Source organism: Sprattus sprattus (assembly GCF_963457725.1).
Source record: "Sprattus sprattus genome assembly, chromosome: 5".
In the NCBI taxonomy this organism is placed as follows: domain Eukaryota; kingdom Metazoa; phylum Chordata; class Actinopteri; order Clupeiformes; family Clupeidae; genus Sprattus; species Sprattus sprattus.
The window spans coordinates 42,076,410-42,097,882 of NC_137924.1; the positions used below are offsets into that span (position 1 = coordinate 42,076,410).

At 46.8% G+C, this 21,473-nt stretch overlaps 1 protein-coding gene across 1 annotated transcript in view; it reads right to left on the reverse strand.

Annotated features, from left to right (window-relative positions):
- Positions 1 to 398: 398 nt before the first annotated feature.
- The window catches only part of LOC308366211 (tetratricopeptide repeat protein 28-like), a gene marked incomplete at its 5' end in the record, with an annotated part of 109,092 nt that continues 88,017 nt past the window's right edge, over positions 399 to 21,473 (reverse strand). The window contains 13 exons of the mRNA XM_080839846.1: positions 399 to 2,254; positions 2,455 to 2,562; positions 4,367 to 4,496; positions 5,865 to 5,888; positions 7,464 to 7,540; positions 8,395 to 8,626; positions 8,947 to 9,071; positions 9,469 to 9,716; positions 10,524 to 11,035; positions 11,479 to 11,658; positions 12,512 to 12,656; positions 15,883 to 16,008; positions 20,411 to 20,579. Of these exons, the coding sequence (XP_080695972.1) occupies positions 612 to 2,254; positions 2,455 to 2,562; positions 4,367 to 4,496; positions 5,865 to 5,888; positions 7,464 to 7,540; positions 8,395 to 8,626; positions 8,947 to 9,071; positions 9,469 to 9,716; positions 10,524 to 11,035; positions 11,479 to 11,658; positions 12,512 to 12,656; positions 15,883 to 16,008; positions 20,411 to 20,579 (3,719 nt within the window). The 3' untranslated portion in view covers positions 399 to 611. The remainder of the gene's footprint in view (positions 2,255 to 2,454; positions 2,563 to 4,366; positions 4,497 to 5,864; positions 5,889 to 7,463; positions 7,541 to 8,394; positions 8,627 to 8,946; positions 9,072 to 9,468; positions 9,717 to 10,523; positions 11,036 to 11,478; positions 11,659 to 12,511; positions 12,657 to 15,882; positions 16,009 to 20,410; positions 20,580 to 21,473) is intronic.

Genomic DNA, 21,473 nt, shown 5'->3' on the forward strand with positions numbered 1-21,473 from the left:
AAACCCATACATGGTACTTATTTAACACTGAAGAGCAAGAGGATCCATGCTGCTGAGTAGACATTCAATTCACAAAGAGATCAGGCCAAATGCCATGTTTTCATTTCAATTAAAAAATATGAAATCTTTTTTTAACCATTTCAACCATATTCACATGGTGCAGTTCTTTTTTTATCTGTTTAATAATATCAAAATGTATAATACTGATTGTGAAACACTTGGTTTAATTTACAAAACATAATAATTATAATATTAATAATAACAATAACAAACAACAACAATAATAATAACAATAATTATATATTAAAATTAAAATAAAGGAAATTACACCAGTCTGAGCTGTAACGATTTGGCCCACGAAAAACAGTAAATGTTCCTGCACGCACAGTATCGGGTCTTCTGTTTTCTCTACAGTGGTTACTGGGGGCACAAGGACAACACTGCCTTGGCAGTTTTCAGTCTGGAGAGCATTCCTCTCACTGGCTGCTGTCTTCTTCTGTGGGAAATCAAGTCATTTGGGCCAGCTAAGGCCTTTTAAGTGTCTTGTTTTGATTTTTTTGTAACCAGTCACAAATGAGTGGCATAACTAGCACAAATCTTACACAGTTGTCTCAACATTTTGACGATGGGAAGAATCTGCCGGGTGAGAGGAACTTGTAGCCATTACTTGTGGGCAGTCTGATAGGACGACCCCCGGGGCTACTCCTGGTGGATATGGTTGGCGAAGGGGCTGTTTTGTGGGTGTCAGTGCCATTGTGCCCATTGGCAGGCCTATCGGAGCTTTTGTCTAGAGTCTGGCTCCCTATCTTGGACAGTTCAATGCTGTCTTGGCCATCGCCAGGCGAGCAGTGACGCGGCGACAGATTCAACAAGCCCAGCATGTCTTTCTCGTCGGATGTGCCAGTGCCAGGGATTCCCCGGACTGCCCGCACAGGACCAGAGTGCTGCTGCTGCTGCTGGGCAGCTGCGTTTGCCCAGAAGGTCTTCAGGTTGTGGACGGCTTGGACTTTCTCGTCGATGACAGTCCTCCTCAGGCGGTCCAGGTCTGGAGCCTCCGCATGGCTTGAGGTCGAGCCAGTGGAGGAGTAGGACAGGGCCGGAGAGGGAGCGCTGCCGGCAGGGGACTGGTGGCCGGAACTTGGGGAGATGTTGCAGGGCGAGCGGGGGATGTGGTTGCTGTAAGGCGAACTGGGGTATTTCAGTTTAAACTGAGCCAGGCTTTCCAGCGTAGGGGATGAGTGGCTGATCTCTCTGAGCGAGGAGTCCGAGTTGGCAGGGCTGCTGTAGCCAGAGCTGATCTTCTGCAGTGAGGAGGAGCGGGAGGGGGGCTTGGGGCGCTCCCGCAGGCTGGCCCTACTGCCCGGGCGGCTGAAGGCGCTAGACTCGGAGGAGCGGAAGGCTGAGGCGGACGTGGTGCCCTTTGTCGGAGTGGAACTGGAAACCGGGGCTGCCATTCCTTCGGCAACGCCCCTCTGCAGACTCCCCACGGCCCGCAGGTGACTCTGGGTCTCCTCCATGATCTTCTGCGCCAGCTCCTGAGGGTCCAGAGGCGCAGATCCTCCTGCTTTATCCTCCTGCGACTTGACGGTGCTGTCAGTCTCGGTGCTAGACTGGTCTGACTCCCCTGGGTCAGAATTGTTCGCCTTGGTCACCTTCTGAAAGGGGGAGTTGGGGCTGGGCACCAGGCTGGCCTTTAGAGGGGAGGTGGGGGTGCTAACACTTCCCTTGGAAGAGACAGATGCAGTGTACCCTGACCCAGGCCCAGCCCCCGATCCTGAGCCCACCCCTGAGGCTCTACCACGCAGCATCCGGTGTCTCTGGCCATGTCCTGGCGGCAGTGGGAGGGAGTCACAGTGGCTACCTAAGGGCTCACTGCTTATGATGGAGAACCCTTCATACTCCTCCTCTTCCCCACGACCTCCGGCCCCACCGCCTACCACCGTGCCTTGTGGAGACGACCGACACCGGGACACCGCGTGATGGTGCTTGTGGGCAGACAGGTGTCCCCCCAGCCCGCGTCCACGCTGGCTCAGGAAGTCGCTCTCGGACTTGGAGGCGAAACTCATGGACGAGGCGATGGAGCTGAGGCTGTAGACCGAGATGGCGTCTGAGGCCATGCTGTCAGGGCAGGTGGGAGAGAAGGGCAGGGTGGGGTAACCCAGGGGCATCGGGTTGGAGACCGACTGGGCAGAGGCAAGAGACTCCAGGGAGGATGAGCTGTCCAGACTGAGGCGCTTAGGGAGCTCTGTTGAGTCTTTGGTGAAGGAAAAACAGAGGGAGAAGTTGGTATGCGAGATAAAGCAGTTAGGAGAGCTACTGTATTTAACAACACATAAACAGACACAATTTACACTATTAGAAATTCTGTTCAGCTTGCCACACCAGTTAAGTTAATCAATCAACAAACCAATCAGTCAATCAATCAAATTACTATTTTAGTCTTGCATTACATACCGAACAGTGCCAACAGGGATTGCAGGGCAAAGTGCATGGTGCGACGGTTGGCCTGTTTGCCAGTTTTCAGGATGACCTCTTCTTGACCCACCTCACACAGGTCGAATCCTGAAAGAGAGGATGGTCATTTACAGAGAAATAAGTAAAAAACAAACAAACAACGCTACTACAACATGAATGCAGAACATTTCCTCTGACGCACTCTATGGGCCCTATCTTGCCGATCAGAAACGCAAGTAGGACGGCGCCAAGCGCAAGTAGCTGTGTGGGCGGCTCTATGGCGCAGTTGCTATTTTAACGGCGGAAAAAACACACTTGCGTCCAGCGCAAGTGTCAAAAGAGTTGGTCCAAAGGAGGTTACTCAGCCATAGGTGTGGTTTGGGCGTAATATGCAATAAACCAATCGGAGCGTCATTTCACATTCCCTTTAAGAGCGAGAAGCGCATAGTCCATAGCGGCTTGTTATTTTGATGGCGGATTTACCTGGTGGAAGACCGGAGAAGTTCACAGCCGAGGAGACCGACGTGAGATTTACACCAATTTTTTGGCAAGCCATATATGAACAAGGAAAATAAAGTATTTACCACTTGAGGAAATCATTGTGAAATAAAAAATAAGCATACATGTAGCCTACACATTGACCCAAATGATTCAGGTTAATTGAAGCTGCGTGACATTTGATTTATTGTATGGCTTTGTAAAAAGCCGGGAGATAGATATATATGGGGATGCGAGAAACCCTCCAAAAGTAAGCAAAGTCAAGCAAGCATGTCAAGATATTGCCGTGATTGTTTCTGCAACGGGGCACCCGAAAACGTTGCCGAAAACGCTATAATGACGTCCGGAGACGTGAGACATCCAAGCTGGAAGGTAACACACGTTCTCGTGCCTTCACGGGAGGTGGATCTGCCTCGACCCAGGATCTGACGGCAGCAGAGGACATCGCCACGTCTACCCTCACGCCTGAGAGCGTGCAGGGATTTGGGGGCATGGAAATCGGCACCCAAGCCAGTGCACCAGCTGACCAAACCCAAGGTACATAAATAAAGTCCACATACACAGAGATGAGTTTACAAGATTTATAATAATACTGGCATTAAATAAATGCAACAAAGCCATACAATAAATCAAATGTCACGCAGCTTCAATTAACCTGAATCATTTGGGTCAATTGTGTACGCTAGATGTATGCCTAGTTTTTAAATGTCTTGGATACGGATATCACAATGATTTCCTCATGTGGTAAATACTTTATTTTCCTTGTAATTATATATGGCTTGCCAAACAATTGGTGTAAATCTCTCGTGAAGACGACAGAAGTAAAGTGTAGCCTACAGGTCCTATACTGTGCGGGCAAGCACATGCGCCCTTAAAATAGCGTTCTGAATACGCGTTACAGACTTTAGACATTGCGCCTCACATTAGACCAGCTTTTTTTTGGTCAATGGAGCACGGCGCACGGCGTTGTTTTGAAACTGCAAAATACCACTAGCGCCATAGAAACGCCTTCTCTGTTCCGCCCCCGCCCATGTCGACGCAAGTTCATTTCGAAGCGCGCCTCTGGAGGGAAAATCGCGCTGTGCGCCGGGTGCAAGATAGGAATGATACATTCGTCGGTGACAATGTCAATTGCGCTGGGTGCAAGATAGGGCCCTAAATGTTGAAAGTGATATTTTTTCAGACGTTTTGCTTCAGCTTCAAGGTGATTTGTTCCTCATGCTCTGTCATGAAACTGAGGAACATGTTTGTGATTTATGGCCAGTTTTTGTCAACACATCTCTAACAATGCAGTGTTCTGAGTTTACAAGCAAATCAGTGCACAACACTGCATCGTTAGAGATGTGTTGACAAAAACTGGCCAAATATCCCATACCAACTTCTCCCTCTGTTCCTCAGAGTACAGCAAACTCACCCAGGGCAGCCAGGAACTCATGGCATCCAGGCAGCCTCCATAGCTGGACACTGATGGACACCTGGATGGGCAGCAGGGAGAAGTCCTGCTCCTTCTCTCCTGACTGCAGCTGGACCAGCACCTGGTGGAGCTACAGGCACAGGACACACAGTGTTTTACAGCATGTCAATGAGACATCTCATCCAGAGACAAGGTGACATTGGTGGGCCGCCCACACAGAATGGTTTGGCATCTAATACAAATGAGGTTTCAGGTGAGAGGTTTGGCCATTTCAGGTAAGAGGTTTAATATAGGATGTAGGTTGTAGGTTTAGGATCTGCTACGTGCTACCTTCTAAAAACCTGACAAATTATTGCTATGTTGTAATCAGATTACAATCCACAAAATTCTATTAAATAAGGCAATTCATCATGAAGGTAAGCTCCATGTTCTAAGAGGTACATTGAACAAAAACAATGAGAACCTGTACCATGTCTGTGGTTCCATGTGCTAATTGTCATTTACATCATGCCTGATTATATGCATCTTAGCTTCCAGGACACGATGTTCAGCCTTAACTAGAAACACCTGTTTCTCATACAGAAACATTAAGCATATCCTACATCAGTGTAGTGCAGTAAACTTAAGAGGCCCATAGTCACAGAAGCCTATTCTGTTCCTTAAAATTGGCTAATACGTGGTCACTTTCTCCTTTGACCCCGTCCTTTGGGCTAAGCCTTTCAGTCAACAGCCTCCACTGCAGAGACCCTCAGTCACGTGGATGGTGCATGTGTTTAAGATTAACAGAAGGTGGACCCCAGTGGAAGACGTGGGACCCCATGGATCACTGAGCTGCTGTTTCTAATGGGCTTACCTCTCCCTGAAAACAGAGGTGTCTTTATGACTCACTAGTCTGCGTAGTTCTGACAACGTGCCAGGGCCTTTCTATTTGTTTATATTCCCGTTAAGCACCAGTGTTTGGTCGGAACCATTCTTTTGACCTCAGGTGAACTTTGGTGATCTAATCACAAAGGGACTGAGAATCCAGTTGCACATTGCAGTGAAACTATTTTCTACTACAGAGATTTAATAACACTGATCCTACCACCTAAACGATCCATCTAAACTTTAACGTATATCTTCGTCTCTAATATATAATTATATAACATATAATAATAAATATATACAATATTATATACGGTATTATAATATCCAATATCAGATTTGTTGAGCCATGAACCCAGTCAAACAACGCACCACTTATGTGTCACAGTAGAGGCTTATTGGCATTTCTCTCTCATTTTCTGTAGACTATGTATGTATTGCATAACACCTATACTGTGAACACATGCTTTGGAGCTGGCAGTATGTTAAGGCTTGCTATGGCATGTTAAAGTGTACTTAATTGCTTTTGCTCTGTTAGTTTGACTGCTTTCAAGCAACAAATGATGAAACGAAACAGAAGAATGGAAGCAGGAGGCTTTTAGCGTGAGGTGAGAGGGCACTTAGAAACACTTACCATTCCCACCATATTTTTAACAGCCTTCAATCCGGACAGAGGCGGGATGGAGAGAGACAAAAGAAACAGAGGGAGAGAGAGAACGAGCAGTGAGAAGAGAGGCTTTTGAAGGCCATGCATCCATAGGCCAGTTAGACAGAGCTGCAGACCATACAACTCAGCAAAACAGAAGCTATGTATAGTAAACTATAACTGCCATGACACACAGGAGGCCACAGATGAAGAACAACCAGCCAGCCTGCAAACAACATTAGAATGTTATGCAAATGTGCTCCGGTACTTAAGTCCAATTTGTTTGCTGAACAATGGTCAGGGACTACACATCAGGCAGTATAGGCCTAGATGCTTTCAAAGGAGCGTTATACTCGAAGGGGACATAGCATGTTGTTCAGACATCTACTCTAATCATAGAACAATTCAATTCATTCGCATTCAATTCCACAGGATGTCCCCTCTGTTTTACCCTTCAATGACTGTGGTCATCATCAACATAAGACAAATTCTGAAGCTCATTGGAAAAACAAAGTAGATTTGTGAGAATTTAGTAAACCGCAGTGCAAATCAATCAATGGTCCTTATATAACATTATTGCACAGTCTTATGTGACCCGCTTTAAACCATAGGATATGAACAGAGCTGCTCTGTTCTCAAAGGTCATGTGACCAACACTGTGGTTCTATAGTGGATGTGCCTGGTGATCAAGAGAGGACAAGACAAACAGATGCACCGGTTCTCAGTCCATCCGTCAGTTGTTAATGGTACTGGACAGCACTGTATCCGCATTGTGGTACTCTGCCCAACTTGTAATGCAATCTTTGCGGATGCTAATCATTCCTTTATCATTCAGCTATTAAGCTGTCCTCGATCTGGCCAAACTGAAAAGCCATAGTCTTGCTGATAAGGTAATCTGGCTTTTGAAGTGAATACTACACTAATGACTCTTGTTTTTGATAGGGTGCCTGGATAACTCTGAGATTAGGCTTCAACAAAAGACCCCCTTTATTCAACCAGGGTGAATGCGGACAGTTGTATTGAGATAGAGTGTGTGTGGGTGTGGGTGTGTGTACAGTGTGTGTGTGTGTGTGTGTGTGTGTGTGTGTGTGTGTATGTGTGTGTGTGTGTGTAAAGAGAGAGAGTGACAGAGAGAGAATAAAAGACAGAAAAAAGAGCAGAGAGAATGAATAAAAGGGAGAAACTGTGGGTGTGATTGTGTTTAGAACAGGCTTCTCTTACAGTCTTAAGCAGGCTGAGATTTTGCAGTGAAGTAAGGCCGATTAAATCCACTGAGGATTTTCTCCACGTGTGCAATGTGCAGCATGATGTAATACAGCATGAGCCAAGATGTGTATGTGTTTCTAAGGGTCGTAACCACTATACAGTAGCTGATGGGAAAAGTGATGCCATTGTGTTTCCGACTTATAGTTAGGCAAGAGTTTACATGCAGTTCAAGTTCTATCTAAGCTGAACTAACAATAAAACTTGGTTTATTTGAAGACGGACCCAATTGTGCCTCACTATTAACCCATCCCATGATGTAGGAACTTATTCTAACAATAATGACAGCCTCAATGACTTTTTCTTCGTCCTCTGTCCACCTACCCGGCTTATAAGCTGCTCCCCCGCCTCGGAGGCAGCTGTGAGTTTACACAAGGCCTGAAGCGCAGGGGGAGGAAGACCTGTGAGACAAAGGGAGGAAGTGAGGAAGAGGATGAGAGGGTGAAAGAATGCAAGGCAACAATAATATCAGTGGGTTTTAGTTCCTCTTTTTGTTTACATCTGGGGACTCTAGTTCCCTCAGGCAAGACTTTAGCAGAATGCTCTGAATTTTGGGTCGTTTGTGGCGTGGCTTTAAAAAAGTTCCAGGCATACAAAATATGTTTTGGAAGAGGGACAGAAGTCTAGAAATGTGCTGTGGTTTTGGAAATGTCCTTATGGCCCTGTGGTGAAATACATTGAATCCAAAGAGTTACAACCATTTTGACTTACATATATATGTATGTACAGTATACTTGAACAATATCACAATAGCATACAGTGGGTTATGGCACTTATACAGTAGCATGATTATCCACAGTATGGATACTATGTCCAACTTGCCAGGGATAGTCTGTTTGGCTTAGGAAGGTTCTTAACTGAGTAAAATGACCCGGAAGTAACATGTGGCAGCCATGCTAAAGGCTGGTCGCATTATATAAATGCTTATGGAGTTTTTTTTAATGCTTCCATTCATATCTCCTTAAGCATAGGTTAAACTGGACACAAAATACCATCCCACAAGTCATTGCGGCAACAACATTTAAAGATCCACGCCAATAACATCAGCAATCGCATAATTACATAGCCTAGTGTAAGTGCAGTCGGATTGTCTTAGCACTGTGGTTGTCTTTTCATTAATTCTCTTTCACATCTTTCCCTGACCTCATGGCATTGTCCATCGAGGTCAAGGAGAGGTGGTTAGAAAAGGACATAGGATGTTTTTAGGAGGCATTTGTGTGACTATGACCGCAGCCCAGGTGTGTCGAGTCCATACCCAGCAGAGACTGCAGGGTGGCGCTGCACTGCTGGAGCCGGTCTCCGGGGTCAGCCGTGGGGAAGAAGACGGCTGCAGGAATGCCAGTGGCAGCCTGGTCAAGGCGGAAGCCCACAGCCGACAGCAGGGCCTGCCAGCCTGGCACGCCGCCCACCTTATTCTCCACACTCTGCTGAGACGTGTACATAGAGTTCTTCTGGCCATTCTGGATGCGTTGCAGTGACTTCTCCACCTGAGGGCACCAGAGAGCAATGTAAAATAAAGCAATAGACTCAGGCATGTGCAAGAGACTTAAAATACTCCTTTGTTTAAAACTGGTTGTTTAGTTAACAATTTAAGAATGTTAATATAAAATGAACATGTAAAATTATGATTTAAGGCTTGCTAATATTGAGCTACACTGCACTTGATAGAATTCTACAACTGTAGCCACACAAATCACAGCCAATCCTAAATCCTTGTCTTTCACCAACTATGACTACTACGCCTCCTTCTTTACTGACCAGGTGCAGCAGCACACGTAACCATGACTACGCCTCCTTCTTTACTAACCAGGTGCAGCAGCACGCGTAAGGCATCTCTTGCCCTCTCTGGATATTGGAGGATCTCGGCAAGGGCCTGGCCAATCAGAGACGAGGGACTGTTCAACTTCACATCACTGCCAATCAGCATGAAGCCTGGAAAACAATAAGTTCATTGTGAACATCTGCCATATAAAATATATAAAAATTGACAATGTACGGGTTGTGATATTTTTAATTTTTACACATCATGACAAGACAAAGAATCTAATGGTTCTTAGTTACTTGCTAATCATGTTATGCTATGATCCTTGTTCTGAGTTTCAAAGGCCACAATATTATAATGGGGCAGTCATATGCTGAAGTTCATTAGCCAAATCACTAATGACTACATGACTAGTAAAGAAATCTGTAAGCTTGTTCATGATCTCATAAGCAGCAAGTACCACAAAACCACACAACTATGGGCAAACAAAGTAGTTTCTTCTGTCTGTGGCTCCCTCAGACACAGCAAGGGGGGCTCAAAAGCGTCTACTGTGTTGGGACTGCTCACCTGCCCAGTTGGAGGGGTGTGAGAACTGTTTGCTGCTCTGCACCGTCTTCATGGCGTCTGTGAGCGCGGCACTGGCCTTGGAGCCGTTGAGCAGCGCCGAGTAGAAGGCGTGCACAAACACCTTGGAGGCGGCCACCGGCACGGGCCACAGAGACACCAGCACACACTGGGCCCCCGCCGCCAGGAAGGCGCGAGTCAGGCCCACCACCCCGTCAGCTGTCACCTTACTGCTGGACTCCTGGTACGAGCTGCACGCAAACACACACACACACACACACACACACACACACACACACACACACACACACACACACACACACACACACACACACACACACACACACACACACACACACACACACACACACACACACACACACACACACACACACACACAGCAGAAACCTTCAATATTTAGCTTCTTAATTGTTAGGCTGATCTTACGGTGAGATTTTCAACACAGCTTCACCATTAGAATAAGAATGGCAGTTCATCTCTTTTTTGTGTGTAATTAATGTCTCTTATAATACGGGTGGTTGAAATCAAGCATTCCGATTGGTTGAGAGTGAGTCACGGGGTGTACTGTATTGAGCCATAATGTACTGTACACCTGTTTACATTTACCTGAGTTTTCCATATCAGTGCGCACTCAAAATAACGGTAGATTTTGCGTGACCGCTAGTACAGCTTGGCTCACAAACGTGATGTTCCCAATGCTGTTTGTCTGTTGCATGCCAACAGCCACACACACAGGGACTATTATCTCTAAGCTACTGAAATGCGATACACAACGTTTAGTGGCTACAACTATTTTGTGCCGAAAGGCATCTAACTATTTACTTATTATTTTTAATGTCGCTGGCAACTGTATTATTAAAGAAATAAGGTACTCGAGGCAGTACTGTATCATCAATTGTGTACTGTTCAAGGGTTTGCCGGCCCTCTGCTACGCGCCGGGCCTAACAACACCGTTGAATTATTGACGATACAGTACTGCCTCTCGTACCTTATTGCTTCATTGTGAGCTATTTTGACGACTTTTCTATTCTCCTCACCCGAGCACCACCAGTTTGACAGGCAGTCGCATGTCCAGTATGTCGGCGGCTGTGAGGAGGAAGTCCTGCAGGGACGGGCTGTCACAGATACTCTCCACATCACTGCCGTCATCCCCCACGTTGTATCCTCCGCTCCCAAAGGAACTTTTCCTCCCACTTCCTCCTCCTCCTCTCTCTCCTCCACGGTCTCCCCCTCCGGCCCCACCGCCCCCTCCTCCGGACCCCTCCTGGTTGGGCGCCAGCACCAGGGCGGCCAGCTTCCAGGAGACGTGGGTGGCGAAGTGGGCGCACTCGGCCTGGCTGAGGGCCCCCATCACGCGCTCCTTGGTGGCGGCGGTGCCGCAGAGGGGCTGGCAGCCCAGCAGCTCGGCCACCATGGAGCCCTCCTCCTCGGCAGAGGGCATGGGTCCCCACAGCCAGCGGTCCATGGCAGAGGACGGGAGGCGGGGGTTCCCTACCACTGCCGCTGTGCCAACCCCACCCCCGCAGGATGCCATGCGGCGGGCGTTGACCTACAGGAGAGGACAAGAGGAGTAGGCGGGGTTAGGCTGGACCATCCATCAAACATATATAGCCTATATATACATACATCAACAGGTCAGGTCACAATGTTTCCCATCTGACATCTAGAGGATCTTTCAGTGTACAGTAGGTCTTTTGTGATAATCTACAATTTACTATTCTACTGCTGGCATGTAATTACTGTACAGTCCACTAGGGGGAGCTAAAGTTGTGCGGGTCCCTCTGAGGAATGCAGTGCCCCCTATCCCATTACGCTTGCATGTGAGGGCAAAAAGTCTCATTCACAAAGAGACAGGTTCACTCTTTTCATCTGAGGTCATGTTCATGTTTTTTTCATCTTTTTCAGGTCAGTATCATTTCTCTCTCTCTCTCCTCTCCCGTGGCCCAACGTGACCCTGTCATTTCCCAGGAGTGTGTGAGGCGTGCCGGTCACCTTGGAGACGGCGCCCAGGGAGCGTATGGAGGGCACGGCGATGAGGCTGAAGCGCTCGTACAGGTACTCGTTGGAGGAGCTGCCCTTGAGCAGGGCGAAGGGGATCAGGTAGAGCTCACCCTCCAGCACCAGCACCAGCTGCCTGTGGCGCCCCACTGGCCCACTGGAGTGCATCAGACCCTGGGGAGGAGAGGGAAGCCGTTAGGGAGAGATGGAGGGAGATGGAAAACCAGGGGAGAGAAGCATTTATATTCTATGACCTGGTGACCACAAGCAAGCAAACTTCAGTGGGACTGGGAACAAGGGAGGTCATTTCAGTATAGGATTGAGTATAGGATTGATATACAGGTTCTATTCCGTGTAGGATAAAGTACTGTGGGAAGACCAATTAGCAGCTAGATAATATAACCTCACATAGGGATATGGTAAAATGACTGCAAATAGGTGAGATTCAGCACAGCATTGCCCTCTAGTGGTGTGGATGATACAGCACTATGTTTTGTATTAAAGGGTGTGTCCAAAATTCAGCAGTGAGGTGAAAGCAGCCATAACAATAATCTTCAGATGAAGGGAACCATGGAGGACCCCCCCTGAGTCCTTTGTCAGGCAGCTACAAAGCAGAGGTCTTTCATGATAGCAACCAGAGGCCCCGGGCAGTACAAAGTCACCTCAGAACAAAGCCTTCAGCTCGTTTAATTTCTCTGATTAACTACATCAGACGCAAACACACTGAGCATGTCCAAACGGCTGCACAAGAGATTAATAAGACCGTTGCATGTTTCAAAAGCACTCACTTTTATTGCACCATATTCATGAGGCTTTGTGAGACAATGAAGGCACATAATGGTGATTGTGTGTGTGTGTGTGTGTGTGTGTGTGTGTGTGTGTGTGTGTGTGTGTGTGTGTAGTGGCATGCAGAAAGTGTGCATTGTAGTGGGTGATCTTGTATGATTGTATGAGGTGAGCGCTGGGTCTGAGAGGCAGTTGTGTGTAGCTGGGGGTGTGATGGGGTGTGATGGGGTGCTCTTCTCACCCCCTCCATGGGTGCGATGAGGAGGTCGTAGAGCGTGCGGAGCGGGGGCTTGTTGATGGAGCTCGGCCGGTGGGGCAGAGAGGATGAGCCGTCCTTCACCGGAGACATGGGGTTACTGAAGAGACTGGTCATGCTCTGACAGCTCCTATAGAGAGAAAGGGAGAGAGAGAGAGAGGGAGAGGGAGGGAAAGGGAGAGAGAGAGAGAGGGAGAGGGAGGGAAAGGGAGAGACAGAGAGAGGGAGAGGGAGGGAAAGGGAGAGAGAGAGAGGGAGAGGGAGGGAAAGGGAGAGAGAGAGACAACTGGAGTTATACTACATGATGAGTCCATTAACATTAACAGATTGTGTAACAACTGGAATAACATCAAAAGATATATTCAAGGACAACTCCCAGTTCAAAAACAAGAAACATGGCCAACCAACCTTTATACAAACACTTTTTAAGAATGTGAAATTGGGCACATTACATAATAAAATATAACTACAAGCAGTGATGTGGGGGCCAAGCAGAAGGCCAGAGTTGCCATGGTAACTTGATGTCATTATGCTATAGGCTTATCTCTAAGCAATGAGAGCAAGTTTATGTCAGTTGACCAAGATTGGTGAAGACATGAGTTCACTTCCTGATTTTTTACTTCCAATTTCAGTCGGCTGTGACGGACAAACACTTTTTGTAATCGAAAACCCTGGGACCTTCCATGGTATTATCAGACACAAGAATTATTTTTGTGTGCAGCGCCCCTTAGTGGTCAAATGGCCCCAATGTTTGTGCTTCCTCACGATGGGGTCTTGAATACCTGTACCCAGTTTGGTTATGGTAAATCGAAGCATTGCTGAAATATGACTTCACATCCCGTTTGGCACCTTTGCTGCCAATTTCAATGGGCTGTAACGGACTTTTGCACTCACAAATCGAAAAAAAGACAATCAAACACAACCACAAGGCTTTGTTTGAAGATCACTATCGAAAACGAGATGTAGCGGTAAAACCTAGAAATGGGATTGGGCCAAAAATTATGAATAAGAAAAGGCATAAACACAGTGGAGGCCTATGCAGTTTCGCTTCGCTGCTTGGCCCCCAAATAGTGTTGAGAAACGCAATCCTTAGAAAAGACAAAATTAGAAAAAACCTAAATTCAAAATATCAAATTTGATCAGATTTCCTGGCATTTAGACCAACTAAGATAAAACTGACCCTATAAACAACTTATACATTTGAGTGCATGGTAACCTGGGGAGACTGCTCAAGAGCCTTATAAATCCCAAACATAAAACTGCTTAAATCTCTTAAAGTGTAATATGTTCAGTTAAGGTCAAATGAGGTTGCTGCTACACCTTTAGTCATATTTAAACACACTGACACACCCTTTTTAGGTGACGTGTTCAGAATCAAAACCAATTCTCTTATACTATTGATATCGAGAGAGTTCACCCAGAATGATTTATTAATAGTGATGTAAGGTGTATGGCCTGTCATATGCACGGTAATAACAATCCGACTTTGTCGGTGTATAAGGGCAACAGGGGTGGAACTATACCTGAAATAATGACGTTAGGGGCAAACGTCCTCTCTCAGGATCAGGGTGTGAGAAAGGACTGCTGCTTAAGCCCAACGTGATTTAACATTTACACAAACTATTTGGCCAATACTCCAGAGAAATCTTCAGCACCTGCACTCACCCCGCCCGACTCGAGAGATCAAAGGTCTGCTCTTTGCAGATGACCTGTTCCTGCTGTCCCCCCACAGGAGGAGGTTTACAGCAGAGACTGGATCTGATGGGGGACACTGCTGTCAGATCTGGGCCCTGGCGGTACAGCACTTCAAAAGATCAACGGGAGAACAAAACTAAACTCTCTGCTATCTTAACAGCCATGATGGCGTCCATCACGCGAACAAATCAAAGCTGACGCCGCAATTATTTAGGATGAACAAGAAAAGCAAAACACAGGGGGAGAGACGAGAGAGACAAATAGACGGGGAAGCTATCAGTCTCAATTCACAGTTCATTTAGAGGACAAATTTACAAAGCAAACAGAATTGAATTTGATTCTCTGTGAGGCTCCGTTAAGACGTCCTGGGCTGGCGAGAACTGTGTTAAAGCCAAACAGCAAAATACAGCTGAGGCCGACGGCCATGGAGAAATGATGAAAGACTGTGAAATGAGAAAGAGAGACTTAAATTGCGGATGAGTGCGGGCGGAGCAGGGGGCTGGGGAGGTAGTCTGTGCCTGTCTCCTGCGGTCTATGGAGAGATAGTTCAGAGTTTTATCACAATTGGGAAGAATGGGGGGATTATCACCGCAGAAGCCCATTACCGAGGCTTAATGAGACCCAAACTCAATTACAGAGAGAATTACCCTTCTCTTCAAAGGATGGCTGTGCTCAGTCACACACACATACACATACATACACATACACACACACACACTCACTCGCACACACGCACACACACACGCACACACACATGCACACGCACATGCACACGCACACGCACACACACACACACACACACCCCCCCCCACACACACACACACACACTCGCTCATACACACACACACACACACACACACACACACACACACTCGCTCATACACACACACACACAAACACACACACACACACACTGACACACACACACACACACACACGCACACACTCGCTCACACACACACACACACACGCGCACACACACACACACACACACACACACACACACGCATGCACACACACAGATGGACAAACACACACAAACGCAATGTCCTAAGAACTTACACACAGTGCACTGTGGGTACACACAGATCTGGCCACGCACATATAAAGACACACACAAATCTAGGCACGCACATACAGACACAGACTGGCACACAGATCTAGCCACGCACATAAACAGACACACACAGATCTAGGCGCGCGCACATACAGACACACACAGATCTAGGCACGCACATATACAGACACAGACTGGCACACAGATCTAGATTCAGGCATACATACGCATGTGCATGTATGTAAGAAGAAAAGCAAAACACACACACACTCACCCACTCCGTGCACACCGTAACAAGCTCACACATATACAATCACACACACATCATTGATCGGCAGGAGGCAAAATTGAACTTCATGGTTCAATTGGGCGCGAGGTGACCTTTGCAAGATGGCTGGCAACCTGAGTAATGCAAACTCAGGCCCATATAGCAGGAGGCACGGCCTGAGTGAGAACAGCCACGGCCCCACACAATCTCAGGGGACCAGGCTGAGCGGTCACAGGTAAGAGCGGACAGCGGGGGGGGGTGGGGGTGGGGGTGGAGGGGTATGTAATGCGGCACGGGGCAGCGGCGGAGAGCGAAGGCGCCTGTGGCGGCCCTGACCTGTTGAAAAGGTTGTTCCTGGACACCATGCGGAGGAAGCCCGTGTTGAGCTTGTTGTTGAGCTCCTCAAACTGCTGATCCAACAGATCCCCCGCCTCACTCTCTGTCTCGCTGCCAGAGCAACCTCTGCGGGGACGGAGAGAGGGAGAAAAGAGAAAGAGGGAAAGGAGAAGTGAGGTAGAGGAAGGGAGGGAGGGAGGGAGAGGGAGGAAGGGATAGAAGAAAAAGAAGGAAAAGGAGTAATATGATTATTCATAAGCCAATGATTATTTGTCATTTTTTGTATGTTGCACAAATTGAACAAGCCTATTCTCTGTCAAGCATAACATGTTACATTCTGTGACAACAGTAACTTTAAAAGGCTCTGGAGGAAATTAGTTCCAGAGAGTGAACAGAAGAAAAGCTGCGTGGGGGTGGTGGGGTGTGTGCAAGGGATCTCTAAGACTTACAGTTACAACACACACACACACACACACACACACACACACTGTATGCAAATCGCTCGTATGCACTGATACAGGGGTCCCCAACCTTTTTTGCACCACGGACCGGTTTAATGTACGGATTTTTTTCACGGACCGGCTTCAAGGTGTCATTTTACACGTCATCCATTCAAATTGATGTGAATCATTCAATTGCACCCGTGAGGCAACCGCGAATTTGATAGAATGAAGCCCGGTCTGCTCATACACAAAAGCTAGCATTAACGTTAGGTGGAGTTAATTTGCTGCCAACACCATTGTATTACGAACGTTAAGTGCATGAAAAATACAACTCACCCAAACTCTGAATCAGTGCTTGGTCTCCATGTGCCGAAGCAGTTTTAAAGGCTTCATTGGTGCTAGCTTGTCGCCACATATTAAACAGAGCGGAATTGGTGCGTGAGAATCACCTGTTGCGATAAACCCGTATTTTAAGTAGGCTATGATTCCAGGTATTGTCTGTTGAAAGAAGCTTTCTTTTTTTGAGGTCGTAGGCTCCTCTTCTGGCTCCTTAGTTGGCCTTTTCACCTTTGCAAAGAAGCTCTCCAAAGATGTTTGTTTTTTTTTACTAATTTTCGCTAGTTTAAGTTTGTGGGCTTATTTGAGTGACGTATCACTTGAACGAGAAGCGTCTTGACGTGACCAAAGGCACAGGCGAATGTGACGTCCGGGAAAATCCGGTCGTTTTTCAAAATAAAACACCTTTCAGACGCTAATAATTAATACAGCGAAATTGATATAAATTATTTATTCTTTCTGTGCGGCCCGGTAACAAATGCCTCACGGACCGGTACCGGGCCGCGGCCCGGTGGTTGGGGACCACTGCACTGATATATTAAAAGACATAAGTCAAATATCTTAGACAGACACTTTTTCTTACACACACACACACACACACACACACACACACACACACACACACACACACACACACACACACACACACACACACACACACACACACACACACACACACACACACACACACACACACACAAAGAGTCTATCTTTTGCTCTAGACGCATTTTTTTTCACATACTCTACTTCTCTCTCCCTCTCTCTATCTCTCTCAGTCCTCATCCAGTCAGCGGGGTGTCTCCCTCTTTATCTCCACTGTCTGCAGCACTCCATCACACACCATCCACTCACTGTAGGAATCACACACTCTCATCACAATCCCACCCTTTCTCTGTGACAGAACACCCCCACACCCACACACACACACACACACCCCACCCCCCTTCCACTGGACTTTTTTTCCTGATCTTCGACTTAATTTCTGCCTCCACCTCCCGTTAGCCCAGATTCCAGGCCAATTTTGGCAAACCATGGGAACCCGACCTCCTTCTCTCTCTCTCTCTCTCTCTCTCTCTCCCCCCCCTCTCTCTCCCCCTCTCTCCATTTCACTCTCGCTTTGAATGTATATTTTTTTCATATCTTTAAATTCACTCCATTTCCCTCCAACCCCCAACCTCCCAAATCATTCAACACCATCACAGACCTCCTCAACTCCACTTTAAAGCCCCCTGATCCAACACACTTGGACCAGCAAGTCTCTGGTGTGGCCATGACTTGTCATCTCAACGGTTTGATTTTGAAGTGCTGTTCCTGTAGTAAGTGGGGAGTGTGTGTGTGTGTGTGTGTGTGTGTGTGTGGGGGGGGGGGGTATACAAACTCAGACCACACTTGTATGGCTGCATGCTGTGCGAGTGTGTGCATGTTATCATTCTGGGGAAGGTAGATGTTCTGTTCGGTGTAGGACTTTTAACGTGTTTTTGTGTCTGCCTCAAAGTAGAGTGGGGATGTGCATATTTAGGCAATCTGGGTGGCAGTTTTGATGGGTTTCTTCATTATTTATTTTCATTTCTTTAATGAGGCAATCGAAATTTTAGAATTGAAGCGCATCAGATGGCCACGGCTGCTCCGGTTTTAATGAGAGCTGGGGACACAGGGAGGCAAACAGTGTGGTGGGATCTAGATGAAAGTCAAGGGAAATAAGAGCCCTGTGTGAGTGTGTGAGTGTGTGTGTGTGTGTGTGTGTGTGTGTGTGTGTGTGTGTGTGTGTGTGTGTGTGTGTGTGTGTGTGTGTGTGTGTGTGTGTGTGTGCTTGAGTGTGTGTGTGAGTGTATGTGTGTGTGTGTGTGTGAGCGGTCTGTGTGCGGCTGCTCATGTGTGTTTGCACACTCCTGATCGTAAGTGAGCGTAATATTCTGCAGTCATTACTGAGCTGTGGTTAGCCCCTCATCCATTTCAAAAGAAGTTCAGAGAGTGTGTGAAGGAGAGAAAGAGCGAGAGATTGGAAGAGCAAAGCTTACGCTAGAGCAGAGGCTGCGTGAAAGCTGACTTTGGCATGTGTAAGATCTCTGAGCTGCGCCTGAGTGCCGGGCAAAACCACAGCGAAACTCAAAGCCTAATTTACACCAACTATGGTGGCACCAGGAAGCTGGGGCCCCACGCCAGAATGGTACTACATTGGCCAAGGGAGCACTGTGGTTTACAGTCGAGCAGCAGTGGATCAGACAAGGCCCTTACACTGGTCTGAGATCAGCAGGGCAGGTGCATCTGTAGACGTTTAAATGACCTGCCAGAGCTGTCTGTCAAGCGGTTGTATATACTAGCATGTGGGCTTGTTTATCCAAACATCTATTTCTGTGTCTTTCAACCAGGGATTAGAAACGGTTCAAAGAACGAAAACGAAAACCGGTAAAGAACGAAATTTTGTGATGAACGTAATCGAAAACCGGAACAAAAACAATTTCAGCTGTTCCGGAGTGAAAACAATATTTTCAATTTTAAATAACCGGTTAATAACGTTATTTTTCGTTCCAAATAACCTTTCTTGAAATATTGTGGGAATAAAATAATTGTTAAAATAAATCTTGAAATAAAGTTTTATTCCGGAAGTGATGGGCTTGGCTACCTGCCCGCCTCACATTTGGCAGCTACAGTTACCCAGACCGCCTGGCTGAAGTGAAACTACTGTTGACACTAGCGAGCCGCGAGTAGCCTAACAGATCTGCAATGATTGTGCTGCCTGTGCCCGTTACCTAGGTCAGTGTAGAGCGTGCCTTTTCGCCTCTCAAATATATCCTGTCTCCTTTGCGCAGCAATCTGAAGGAGAATGTTTTGGAGGACATACTTTTCCTTAAACTGAATAAGCAATTTGGTATGTAAGCTATCTGTTGTCCATTTCAAATAGGCTAACTCTCGAGTTAATAGAAGAGAGTAGGCATAGGCCTCTAGCTACGGACATGAGTTGTGTTTATTTTGCGCGTAATGGAGAAAGTTTTGTTGGAGATGCTTTCCGAATTTGAATGTAGGCCTAAATGTGACCGGCTGAGTTTGTTGTCATTTTGTTTTGAATAGCCATGGGTCTAAGCGGCTGCATTTCTTGCTTTCTTTTTTTTGAACGGACTTCAGTTTGAAAGACATGTTTGCGTTTAAATGGTCCTGCAGCCTAATTTCATGTTGCCGACTGGAAACAAATAAAATTGAACTGCAAGGTGATATAATGTTGTTTCATTATTTATTATAAGTTGTAGGCAAACTCCGTTTCCACAACGTTGGAAAAGTGCGCATTGCATTTAGCCTATAGGCTTCACGCACGCACCCGAATAATGACAAACATTAAGCACGTGCCCCCCCCCCCCCCCCCCCCCCCGCATAATGACAAACATTAGGCACGCGCACCCCCCCCCCATGACATTTTTGAAAAGAACGTTATTAACCGTTCTTTTATAAGGTTCTAACCGGTTAATAACATGAAGAGAAGCATAGGAACACTGGAACGGAACAGAAAAATAACGTTTCTGGTCAGAACGAAACGAAATGAAAAATATTTCGTTTTTAATCCCTGCTTTCAACCCATTTCATCCAGTCATAAACACATCAATTCCTTAATTCGTCTATCATTTCTCCAATCCACTAACCAACCCATCCATCCATTTCTTTAATCCATTCCCCATTCCCAATTTCAATTCTGTTGTTTTCTATCGGCTCCCCTCCAAAGTGCCCTGCTGGTTGGTGGCGGTGAGTGGATTCCTCACCTGCTGTAGTAGGACTCCACCCCGAGGGCCTCGCGGGCGCTGGAGATGTACTGCTCCAGAGAGGAGCCTCCGGCTGCCCCCGCGCCACCTCCACTGGCCCCCTCCTGGAACTCGGGGTCCCCCTCCGACACGCCCTCGCCCAGATACACCTCATGAAACTTCAGGATACCTGAGAACACAGACACAGGGAGAGAGGGGGAGGGGAAGAGAGAGAGAGAAAGAAAGAAAGAAAGAAAGAAAGAAAGAAAGAAAGGAGCACAAAAAAATATTATAAACTTGATTAGCTCAAGTCCTCTATGTGATTTCAGTGACACCTGTGTACCACATGCTGTATACATCACATAAACACATTTGAATAATCAAAATACTTTTTAATACATAATAATGATCATAACTGAACTTTGTGCAACGAGCAAAAACCTACAATCCAAAATGAATAAGTAACAGCATATAAATAAGTCAATTTGAGTGAATAAAACATCAACACATAGTGCTGGAGCCATCTGTCTGTGCGGGACTGGTTAGGGGGCAGGAATTGGGTCAGAGGGTTGACTGCAGGCGCTTCTGACAGTGAGGTTACTAGGGAGGGGGTGGCAGGAGTCGGAGCAATACACTGCACTCAGATCAGTTCAGCTGAACTGCCAGGGCAGACCCGCACACCCAACAGTGGCCCACATTGAGATATTGCAGGGAGGTGTCATCATGAATTGATGATAGAGAGGGGGGCGGGTGGAATGGATCCTGCCCTGATTCTGGCTCAGGGTTGGCTGGCCGGCTGGGTAGTGATCTTCAGCAAGCCTGACTAACACTAATACCAAAGGGATGACTAGATACCGAAATAACAAAAATGTCCATAATGCAATCAATAAAGATTCTAAGTCCATTTGGTAGCCGTTTGAACAAAATCATTACCGCACATATGAATTAGGCCTCGTGCATCTTACCATCTTACCATTTACCAAGTCTAAAATGCAACTCCAGAAAGGAAGAGAGAGGGACTTTGTTTGAAAAGACTTGTCCTTCAAAAGCTGCATTTCAAAACAGCTTCAAAAGAATCATGCTG